General features: G+C 48.9%; 1 protein-coding gene across 1 annotated transcript; it reads left to right on the top strand.

The window, feature by feature from the left end:
• Positions 1 to 2,904: 2,904 nt before the first annotated feature.
• On the top strand, positions 2,905 to 11,361 carry Rnd1 (Rho family GTPase 1). The gene is made up of 5 exons (XM_090355655.1): positions 2,905 to 3,107; positions 3,860 to 3,947; positions 6,747 to 6,856; positions 7,767 to 7,901; positions 10,350 to 11,361. Exons 1-5 carry the CDS (start codon positions 2,988 to 2,990, stop codon positions 10,593 to 10,595), a joined length of 699 nt encoding a protein of 232 aa, XP_090211781.1. The 5' UTR covers positions 2,905 to 2,987; the 3' UTR covers positions 10,596 to 11,361.
• Positions 11,362 to 11,732: the final 371 nt, after the last annotated feature.

The following is an 11,732-nucleotide window of genomic DNA, read 5'->3' as shown; positions in this document are numbered from 1 at the left end:
AAAGAAAGAAAGAGAAAAAGTTAAAAAGCCCCTTCAGTTAAACTCTTCACACCACAGAGAACCAAGGGCCGAAAGTGTGTGAAAACACCTTAATGGACCAGCTGGGTCCAACATCCAGACCTGCTGAATATAGCTCCATCTTGTTTTCCTGTTATCACGCTTCCTCCACACCTAACTCTCTCGCGCTCCCCCGACAACAGGCTCACCCACAATGCCTTCTGCCATAATTCATGCACGTGTCCTACAGAGCCAGACATGCTGGGTGCACCTTTAATCCCAGCTCTCAGAAGGCTGAGGCAGGACTGTGAGGCTGAGGCTAGCCAAAGCTAATAGTGAGAGATCCTGTCTTAAAACAACAATAACAGGGGCCGGGAGTTTGGCCTAGTGGTTAAAGTGCTTGCCTAGCATGCATGAAGACCCGGGTTTGATTCCTTGGTACCACATATAGAAAAAAGCTGGAAGTGGTGCTGATGCTCAAGTGGTAGAGCTCTGGCTTTGAGAAAGTCCAAGGACAGTGCTCGGGCCCTGAGCTCAAGCCCAGGACTGGCAAAAAACAACAACAACAACAATAACAACAATAACAATAACAATAGCATGAAACTAACCCCCCACTCCCCAAAATGAACCACAAGATCTCTTTGAACCCACTCCTTGAGACTCAGCCATGGTGAAGGTCGCTCAGTACCACAGCTAAAACCCTCTGCTCCCTGACCCTGATCCCAGGGAAGAATCAAGGTTGGAACAAGCCCTCAGAATTTCTACCTCAGAGGATCTGAGGAATGGCAATCTTGTTAGTAGCCAAGGACACTATCTGCCCAGTAGGACAGTTTTCCTTGCTTATTTGGGGTGGATTGTGTACAAAGTGTTGGGGGTGGGTAACTGGGAAAGAGCATGAAGAGGAGGCTAACACTCTGGGAGGGGATCCCAGTTCAAGGTTTAGAGGATACAGAGCGACCTTACTGGTGCTTTCAGTACTGTGTCCAGATGAGGTGGGGGTGGAGAACAGTGAGGCCCAGAAGAAGAAGGTCAACCCGAGGGAAAGGACTCCAGGTTGAAGCATCCACAGCCTTACAGCTGTTCTGGAACTTTCCAAAACCACACTTAATGGGCAGCTCAGGGAAGCTGTCAGGATGCTGAAAGAGGGCAAGAAGAGGACAAATTCCATAGATAGAACATTATCTGAAGGCTGAGGTTGAGGTGTGGGGGAAGGTAAAATCTTCAGAGAGCCTGGGAGATGAGGCTTATATAACTAATGGTGGCCCCTGCAGAACACCCCCCTACACCCCTACCTACAGTTACTCAGGGGATTTCAGCCCTGGAAGTGGTGGGGTAAGAGATGGACAGAGAGCAGTGAAGGACTTGATTCCACAGTCCATCACCAAACAGCTTGGGCTGAGAACTGCAGAGTAGACTGCAGTGATGCTGCTAGACTACATTCTCAAAATAATTCCCATCTTGCTTATAGTGGGTATTGGAAAACATCACCCACAGAGATACGTTCCTTTGGTCTGGGAAACTGTGTGTGTGTGTGTGTGTGTGTGTGTGTGTGTGTGTGTGTGTGTGTGTATGCACATGTGTATGTGTGTATGTGCATGTGTGACTTGAATTCAAGGCCTGGGCATCTGCTCTTAGGTTTTTTGCTAAAGACTGGTATAATACCATTTGAGCCACAGATCCCATTTCTAACTTTTTGATGGTTAATTAGAGATAAAAGTCTCATGAATTTTCCTGCCTGGGCTGGTTTCAAACCGCAATCCTCAGATCTCAGCCCTCTGAGAAGCTAGGATTACAGGTGTGAGTTACCAGTGTAAGGCTGGCCCTTCAGTTTCTAATTCCAAAGGCCCAAGCCTGGTCTCCCAGGCTGGACTTTGACTAGGTGACATACATTCATGCATCAATATCAATTAATGTCAGCCTGGAACTAGTCCTGCACCTGATTCATCTGGAAAACTGAACTCAGCTCCTATCAGCCCTTCAGTGCGAGGCTATATATGCCCAAGAGGTTTAGTTTTGTTTTTTTTTTCTTTCTTTCTCTTATCCTTACTTGCTTGAACTCCTCATCCTTTTCTCTGGGTGAGAACCTGTATTTGGTTTTGTTGATTTGTTTTAGTGGAGATGATTGATGAGGAGGGCTTCCAAAAGGGGAACAGTAGGAACTTGTGTTAGAAGACAAACCAGAAAGAAGTGAGAACTTTCCAGTAGCTCATGCCTATAATCCTAGCTACTCAGGAGGCTGACATCTGAGGATACCAGTTGGAAGCCAGCCCAATCAGAAAAGTCTACTTGAGGCTTATCTTCAGTTAACCATCAAAAATCAGGAAGTGGATCTGTGGCTCAAGTGGTAGAGAAGCAGCCTTGAGTAAAAATGGGACAGTGCCCAGGCCCTGAGTTAAAGCTCAACTACAGGTGCATTGGCAGATGCACAGAGTGAAAACCTATTTAGATAGGAATTGAATGGAACAAGGAATATGAGGTCTCTGGGACCCCCATCTATCTTGCTGGATGCCACCTGTCCATAGTTCAGGCTGCCTGGCTCTCTTCCTGGGACAGTCCCTATGACTCCAGCTTGTCTTACTTTCTATTCTATAGCTAGCTTATGTGTTTGTATATTAACTGAAGGGCACTCCAGATCATTTAACTTTGCCTCAAGTCCCCTCCTATTTCCTAATACAAATACAAAACAGCGTGGGAATCCCCTTTCAGGTGGAAGGGGAAAAAACGGTGCAGCTTTAAGAGAAAGAGAGGGGAAGAAGAGGGCACTGACTCAGACTCTCTTCCTATTGGCTGTTGGAGGAGATCCCACCTTGGTGATTGGCTGCCACAGAGTCAGCCTCCTCTTGTGATTGGTTCATCCAAGGATATATAAGAAGGTTGTGGCCGGCCTCCTCTTCAGTTGGAGGGAGACCGGGCTTTGAGTTCAGTCCCTTGCACCTGTCGGCACCCCTTATTCTCTGAATTGGAGCCCGAGCCCGGTGGAAGCTGCAACCATGAAGGAGAGGCGGGCGCCCCAGCCAGTGGTGGTCAGATGCAAGCTCGTGCTGGTGGGAGATGTGCAGTGCGGGAAGACAGCGATGTTACAGGTGCTAGCGAAGGACTGCTATCCCGAGGTGAGCTGCCCGCCCAGCCCTGCTCTCGGGCCCGCCCGGGGTTGACTCCCACCTCCCCAGGAGAGTCATCTCCTCCACCCACTCCTCCCCCAGTCCGCCCCATCTCAGTTGCTTTCTGGCTGGAGTATTGCCCAGCCTTGGTTTCCCCTGAGACCTGTCCTACTTTGCAGCCGCCCGGCCGGCTCCTCCTCACCTCTTCACCCATCAGATCCCCTCCTACTTTCCTTCATCCCTGGGTCTGCTCTCAAGAGAGGAAACTGGAAGCCCTAGAATCTGGGGTTACTTCTTGACATAATACCTGCCCACCCTTCTCTCCCTCCTCAAAGGTTCTGTGAGCCCATGGGGTGGCTACTGCTGTCCTTTCTGGTGATCTACCTGAGCCAAGGGGCTTGGGAGGGATGGAAAACAGGGGTTAGAATTGTTTGTTGATGCTGAAATTGGGAGAGAAATTTAGGGATGAGAGGGAAACGCAGGTGTCATCTGTCTGATCATTAATAACTGGGAGGGGGGAGGGCTTGTCTCTGGTTGGAGTGGGAAGGAGAGGGTCATTCCTAATTCTTATCCCTATAGCACAAAGTGCCTGTGCCTCTATAGTCCTTTTCTTCTCATCCTACATGGACCCTCCTGTCCCTTGTATTCCTTCTTCTGGTCTTGACACTTTAGTGTCTTGGAAGATGGATGAATGGCTTCTTGCGTAGGGTTTTGTGTAGGACAGAGGTGCTCAGGTGTGAATGCTTCCACTCTTCACACAGACCTATGTGCCCACGGTGTTTGAGAATTACACAGCCTGTTTGGAGACCGAGGAACAGAGAGTGGAGCTTAGTCTCTGGGACACCTCAGGTAAGATTGTGTTACAAATACCCTCTTTGCCAATCTCAACTAGTCAGCTGCAGTTACTGGCTTTCAGACATTGTTTCTCTCTTTGGTGAGGAGGAGAAAGATGCTTGCCAGGAAACAGAAAGAGGGAATTTGAGGATGCTTGACGGAGGTTGGGGTGAGGATACTGTTAGTCAACTCTGACTTGGCAAGGCTTTTCTATTCCCACTCCTTGCTAAGCACACAGACAGGCAAGAGACATACTCACACTCACTCACTCACGCCTTACTTACCCAGAGCAAAGTTAAATGAGAGGCAGGGGTCAGTGTAGCTAGAGGATGTTGCCATTGGTTAGGGAGGCCACCTTTGCTTTGGAGCTCATCTGGCTCTCCTGCATTCTCTGGCCACTGCTGTCTGCCTGCCGCAACTCAGCTCTCACCACCCCTCGTCACACCGTCACACCACACCGTCACACCGCTGCGGCTCAGGGAAGAAGCAATGCATCATCAATGTTTTTGGAGGGTGGGGGTGATGGCTAATGTAGGGTATGGCCATGTCGTGGACAGTGGCTACTGGGGATGCTGGGGGTGGGTTGCTTCTGACCATTCCTCCCTCCCTTACTGAGATTCGGCAGAAGGTGCTCTGTCTTTGAAGAAGCGATGTTTTCCCAGACTCTCAGCCTCAAGCCTTTAGTGCTCAGCTACCCTCTATGATTCTGATGCCTTTCCACTCTCTCATACCCGGAGGCCTTTTTCTTTTCTTTTCTTTTAATAGACTGGCTCAGAGTGATAATTAAGGAGTAAAAGCTGGTTATAAGAGAGAGAAAATAAAAATCCATGCCTTGCCAAAAATGAAGACAATCTTATCCAGACCGAGTGTGAAGGGGAACTATATAAATCACTGGGCTTTCCTGCTGGATGTAATAAATATTCTGCCCTACTCCAAAAAGCTGTTGTCCCCATGCCTCAATTTTGAAGTCTGAAAAGATTGTGATAGGGGATGGGTAGACAGGGGAAAAAAAGAGGAGAGAGACTTCCTTTTTCTCCCACCCCCCCCTAACAAAAATTCCTCAAGGTGGGGTGTTTTTCTGGGCTGCAGTTCCAGGGATGGGGAGGTAGGATTCCGAGCATCCTAGACTATGTGCTATGTTGGCTGGCTGGCTGACTGGAATGCAGCGTGGTCGCATGATAAATAGGTTTTTCTTTTGCTTTACTCTCCCACCTTCCAGTCTTCCCAGAACCTTACTGCAGCTCATCTCTTCTCACTACCACCACCCCAAACCCCCTGCTGTTCCCTCCCCACCTCCTACAGCCACAATCCAGATAATGGAAAATCAGCAAGTGTGGTCTTTATACCTCATGTCACACCTACCCCCTAATTTTGAAAGGATGAAAATCTGTCAGCCTCAGACTCTTTCTTTCGGATTAGGTTCTTGTAAGGTCAGATGAAGTGGCAGAAAGGTGCAGGATGGGGCTTCCTTGTCTTAGAACCAGGGTTGGACCTGTCTCATTATTCACTTGTGGGTCTTAGGGGAGGGGGATCACTTGGAACGAAAATGGAGACTTTCTCCCCTCCCCCTTCCCCTATACTGCAGCGCTCCCTTGCTTTAGTGCCACTGTAAAGCCAGACCCCCACCTCGCCTCAGAAGGACTAGGATGGGGGGAGGGGATGGGAAGAACACTGAAGAAGCAGGCAGCTATCCCAACTCTCCCTTACTTTTTTTTATGATCGACACCCCCACCCCAGCTTGGATTACCCCCCCCCCCAGTTTCCATGGCGATTGCAGTGCAGGGAGAGGGGCTGCTTGCTATTCTGAGCACGAATTGTCTGGGTTCCAAATCCTCTACTGCTCCTTCCCCAGGTTGGAGGGGGGCAGGCTCAGCTCCTTGTGTGTCCCTCTTAGACTCTAGGTGTACATTGCCAATTCCCTTTCCTACGAAGGACCCTTGTGCTAGCCTCAAAGTTCCTTGCCATAGGTACTGCTGACTGAGATTGCCTCCCTGAGATCTTAGGAGTGGGGGGCTACAATCTCCACTTTGTTCTTTTCAGCAGGAGGCTGATTTAGGTGGGTGGCAGAGTGGGGCCCTGAATCCTGGATGCTCTCCCTCCCCTGCCAACTTCCTAGAGTTCAGGGAGCATGGCAAAGAAGCAGGACAGCCAGTTATGTAACAGACAGGTTTGTCTCTAAACCAGAGAGACCCCAGAGCAGAAGGGAAGAGTTCAGGCAGCAAGAAGATACTCAAGGAAAGGAGACCCTTGAACAGCCCTGGTGTCTCTCTCTGGGATTTTGGAATATCTTTTAGGATTCAGCAAACTAGCAGAACTTAAATTGAGACTACTGTAGAAGACCCAAATAAGATTGAATTATACTCTGCCCTCTGGCCTCCCCTTCTCATCTTTTACCAGTCTTGGGGCTTTAACTCTGGGCCTGGGTGTTGTCCCTGAGCTTTTGTACTTAAGGCTTCCACTTGAGCTACAGCTCCACTTCTAGCTTTTTGTGTGGGTAATTGAAGATAAGAGTCTCACAGATTTTTCTGCTCAGATGGCTTCAAACCACAATATTCAGATCTCAGCCTCCTGGGTAGCTAGGATTACAGGCATGAGCCACTGGTGGGCAATTTTCTAGCCTCTTCTATTTTCCTTATTTTCTAGGGTTAAGGGAGATGATTCAAGCAGGTGATCAGGTCCCATGACTCCAGGCTATAGCACAATCCCCTAGGAGGTGGCTGGATTTTAGGGGATCAAAAATGGTAGTTCTAGTGCTCCTTGGGTTCTGGCAAAGAGAGAAGAGAAAATCCGATCAAGTCTTTCTTACTACTTCAGGGTCTCCCTACTATGACAACGTCCGTCCACTCTGCTATAGCGACTCAGATGCAGTGTTATTATGCTTTGACATCAGCCGTCCAGAGACAGTGGACAGTGCACTTAAGAAGGTAAGACTAGAGAAACTCTTCAGTCTCTAACCCAGCAGGAGAACAGAAAAGAATCTTGGGACCTTTGGCTTTTTATGTTTTTTGTTGTTGGTGGTGGTGGTGTTGGTGGTGGTGGTGGTGGTGATAGTGGTGTGTGTGTGTGTGTATACCAGAAAGAAATTGATGCTAGGAAAGGAAAAGTTTTTGCCCACAGCCACATCATGAGCTACATACAGCTCTAGGCATAAGATCCAGGTCTCCTCTCCTCTTGTTCTGTTATTCTATACTACTTTTCTCCAGGCCCAGCAAGGAGGCTCAGGAAATAAAAACATTTCCAGTCAGAACCTTCTGCTGTGGTTTGAGCATCAGCAATGGGATCATTTTGAGACAGCCTTGATGGCCCTGAATCCCAGGCTCACTGAGCCAGGCAGGTCAGAACTGACTTGTTTGTAGGAAACACCTGGGTTTCTCTACTGACAAGCTGTAGAGAGCCTTATGGAACTAGCCTAGTTTCCCAGAGGATTTGGATTACATCCTCCACCTGGAAAGAGATTGACTACCTCTTTCCCTAGCCCTTTGGACTTGTGAGACCTTTAATGGGGCAACAGGGCAGATGGTTCTGGGTTTGCTCTGCTTGGCAGGAAGTGGGAAGAATCTTGCTCCTGTACTTTGCTTGGTGAGTAGGCTGTTGACTGAGGGCACAGGCTGTTGGGTCAACCCTCCTGTGCTACCGAAGGCCTGCTGGGCAGGAAGATGATGTAATTAGTGCGGCTGAGGCCGAGACGTGTGACTCAGAGGGAGGACAGGGCTGGTGATCATCTGGGTGGTGTATGTGTGTGCGACACAGCCAGCTGGGCTTTTCCTGGATCTGTCTGCCACTGACTTTCCTTCCTTTCCCAATCCTTTCTTTCTCCATGCTTGGCCCCTTCAGTGGAGGACAGAGATCCTGGATTATTGTCCCAGCACCAGGGTTTTGCTAATTGGCTGCAAGACAGACCTGAGAACAGACCTGAGCACCCTGATGGAGCTGTCACACCAGAAGCAGGCACCCATCTCCTATGAGCAGGTGTGTGTGTGTGTGTGCATGCACTAGATATGATTTTTTTTTCGGTTATAGGGCTTGAACTCAGGAACTGGACACTATCCCTGAGCCTCTTTGTGCTGAAGTCTAGTACTCTACCAACTGGACCACAGCACCACTTCCAGGTTTTAAGTGGTTAATTGGAGATAAGAGTCTCAGAGGGATTTTTCTACCCAGGTTGGCTTCGAACCAAAATCCTTAGAGTTTTGAGTAGCTAGGATTATAGGTGTGAGCCTCTAGCTCCCAGCCAGATATGATTCTTGTTGTAATTTTTGCACTATGCTGAGAGAATTAGTATGAGAGAGTTCTGTAACTAGGGCAGAGAGTACCTGTTTATCTAGCTGTATGCTATGGGTCAGCAGGTGGCTGTCCTGGTATGTGCTAGCACCTACAAGAGTTCTTTTGGGGGACTACCTATATTAGAATCACTGGAAATGCTTGCCATGGTGACCAGCACCTGTAATCTCAGCACTTGGGAGGTAGAGGTAGGAGAATCTTGAGTTTGAGGCCAACTTAGGCTACATAGTGAGACCCTACCTCAAGAAACAAAAGAACATGTTAGGTGCTGGTAGAGTTTGTTTGTTTGTTTTTCTCTACCACTTGAGTCATGCCTCCAGTCATAACTAATTGGAAATAGGAATTTTACAGATTTATCTGCTTAGGCTGGCTTTGAACCATGATCCTCAGATCTCAACCTCCTGAGTAGCTAGGATTTTAGATATGAGCCACCTACTTGCATTTTGTGTGTGTGTGGGGGGGGGGACAGTCTTGGGGTTTGGGCTCATGGCCTGAACGCTGTCCTTGAACTTTCTCAAGGCTAGAGCTCTACCACTTGAGCCACAGCACCACTTCTGGCTTTTTTCTATGTGTGTGGTGCCAAGGACTCGAACCCAGGTCTTCAAGAATGCTAGACAAACACTCTACCACTAGCCCAAACTCCCAGCCCCTTGCATACCATTTTTTTTTGCCAGACCTGGGCTTGGACTCAGGGCCTGAGCACTGTCCTTGGGTTCTTTTTCTCGAGGTTAGAGCTCTACCACTTGAGCCTCAGCACCATATCTGGCTTTTTTTTTTCTATGTATATGGTACTGAGGAATCGAACTGGGTCTTCGTGCATGCTAGGCAAGCACTCTACCACTAGGCCAAACTCCTGCCCCCTTGCATACCATTTTTAAGGAGACCCCTGGATAATTTCATATGCATTTATGAATATAAGGATTAATTTTTCTTCATTCTTCCTGCCTTCCTGCCTTCTTAAGGATTTTTTCTCCTTCCTTCCTTTCCTTCTTCCCTTTCTTCTTCCCTTCTTTCTTTCCTTCTCCCTCTTCCTCCCTCCCTCTTTCCTTTTCCCTCTCTCCTTCTTTCCCTCCCTCCCTCCCTCCTTTCCTTCAAGCCCCAGTACAGGGGCTTGAACTATGGTCTAGCATCTGCTTGACTTTTTTTACTCAAGGCTAGTGTTTTACCATTGAGCCATTTGTGCCTCCACCTTAGCTTCTTTTGTGTGTGCCGGTCCTGAGTCTTGAACTCAGGACTGGATGCTGTCCCTGAGCATCTTTTACTCAAGGCTAGCATTCTACCACTTGAGCCACAGCACCACTTCTGGCTTTTTCTGTGTATGTGGTTCCAGGGACTCAAACTTAGGGCTGTGTGCATGCTAGGCAAGCACTCTACCATTAAGCTATGCTCCTGGCCCCTAGGATCAGTATTTCTGGCCCCTAAACCAGTATTTCTCAGTATAGTCATCTAGGAGAGCACTTAAAAATATTAATGCTCACCCTGACAAAGTACTGAAAAAAATTAATGCTGGGGCTGGGTGCCAGCAGCTCAAGTTTCTAATTCTAGTTACTCAGGAGGCTGAGATCTAGGTGAGGCTCTCCATTTGAAGCTAGCCTGGGCAGTAAAGTCCATGGGAGTCTTAAAAAACGCACCAGAAACCAAAAACCAAAAATGTAATGCCTACACTCTAATCCCCAGAAATTCTGACCTACTCCATCTGGCATCAGTATGGTTAAAAAGTGATTTAGAAGCTGGGTGCCAGTTGCTCATGCCTAGCTACTCAGGAGGCAAAGGTCTGAGACTCATGGTTCAAAGTAAGCCTGGGCAGGAATGTCTGTGAGGCTCTTATCTCCACTAAGCTTCCGAAGAAAGCTGGAAGTGGAGCTGTGGCTCAAGTGGTAGAGCACTAGCCTTGAGCAAAAGAAATTCAGGTATGGGTCCTGAGTGCAATCCTCAGGACCAGCATAGGAAAAAAAAAGCCAACTTAAGTGATGGTGGTGGGTGGGCATCCTTCTCCCTCACAAAAGTGTCAGAGCTGGTGGTGAGATCATGGCGGAAGGATGGATTGGGAGTAGCCCTGGGGCACACCACCTAGAAAGTCCTGTTGTTTCCCAGCGGTTTTAGACCGCTGCATTGAAGACCTCACCCCTTCCGCAGGGCTGTGCAATAGCCAAGCAGCTGGGAGCAGAAATCTACCTGGAAGGCTCGGCTTTCACCTCGGAGAAGAGTATCCACAGCATCTTTCGGATGGCGTCCATGGTGTGTCTGAACAAGCCCAGTCCCGTGCCCCCGAAGAGCCCGGTCCGAAGCCTCTCCAAGCGACTCCTCCATCTCCCCAGTCGCTCTGAACTCATCTCTTCCACCTTCAAGAAGGAGAAGGCCAAAAGCTGTTCCATTATGTGAAGTGGGAGTTGAAGCGGGGAGACCACCCCCCACTTCCTCTCTTGGGGTGCAGAGGCACGGGGCGGGGGAGGATGTGACAGTGTAGGACACTGGATGTGACGTTTTTCTGATGGTCACTGTGAGGGCTTGGAAGGAGACAGGAAAGGGACATGATGGCATCAGATGTGACACTGAGGACTGAACTAGAACCATCACACCCCAGGCTGGGCTCTAGGTTGTAGAGAGGGCAGCCACTCCAGAGGAAAGAAAAGTTGGGGTCATGAAGGATGGGGGGGAGAATGCTGGTTTCATGGGCTTGGGGCTGTCCAGGAGCCTTCACCTCAGCATCACGCCTCTTCACACAGTGTTTCCCATGCAGGCCCGGGGACGGGAGGGGTTCTGGTGCCCTTCTCTTCCCCACTGAGGAGTGGCAGAGGAACGGAGAGTGGGGGATGCCCAGAGGCAGCTCCCTTGGGAGCTTTGCCCAGGTGCTGTTATCACAAAACCAGGAGTGCAGGGGCTGGTCAGAGCCAGTTGAGGGAAGCTTCATCTTCACATAGTCCATGAATCATGGAGTGGTGGCATCATACATTCACATGCTTCTCGCCAGGGCTCAAGGGAGAAGCTGCAGACCCCCTTCTCTTGTAGAGTGTGGGGTGGTGGTGATGGTGCTGCAGGGGCAGGGCCCGGTGAAGGTCACCAGACTTTTCCTGCCCGTAGGGCAGCACAGCTGGCATTTGTTTTATAGACTTGTCTTTGGAATTGGGGGGTGGGGGGGAGTGTTTCAATCTGTTACATGTTCTGTGTTTAAAGAAGAAAACTTATTTATTAATGAAAATATAACACTATAAAGAAGTTGACTCTGTTGTTATTCTTTTTTTTTTGTCAGTTGTGGGGCTTGGCTTCAGACCCTGGGCACTGACCCTGAGCTTCTTTTGCTCTACCACTTGAGCCACAGTGCTACTGTGCCACTTTCAGTTTTTTCTGTTTATGTGGTACTGAGGAATGGAACCCAGGGCTTCATGCATGTTAGGCAGGCATTGTAACACTAAGCCACATTCCCAGATTGCCTGCCTTCCCTCTTTCCCTTCCCCCATCCTTCTCTCCCTTCCTCCTGTTCTTCCTTTCTTCCTTCCTTTTATTTTGTGTGAACTTAAA

This window comes from Megascapheus bottae, chromosome 2 (genome assembly GCF_031878675.1).
Source record: "Megascapheus bottae isolate mThoBot1 chromosome 2, mThoBot2.hap1, whole genome shotgun sequence".
Classification (NCBI taxonomy): domain Eukaryota; kingdom Metazoa; phylum Chordata; class Mammalia; order Rodentia; family Geomyidae; genus Megascapheus; species Megascapheus bottae.
Note: the sequence above shows the minus strand (reverse complement) of the source record. Positions and strands in the feature narration are given on the sequence as shown.

Bases quoted from the DNA above. Each gene is read 5' to 3' on its own strand.
- Rnd1 (XM_090355655.1), top strand. From the start codon at position 2,988: ATGAAGGAGAGGCGGGCGCCCCAGCCAGTGGTGGTCAGATGCAAGCTC. The intron at 3,108-3,859 runs GTGAGCTGCCCG...CTCTTCACACAG, and splicing joins CGAAGGACTGCTATCCCGAG to ACCTATGTGCCCACGGTGTT. The intron at 6,857-7,766 runs GTAAGACTAGAG...TGGCCCCTTCAG, and splicing joins TGGACAGTGCACTTAAGAAG to TGGAGGACAGAGATCCTGGA.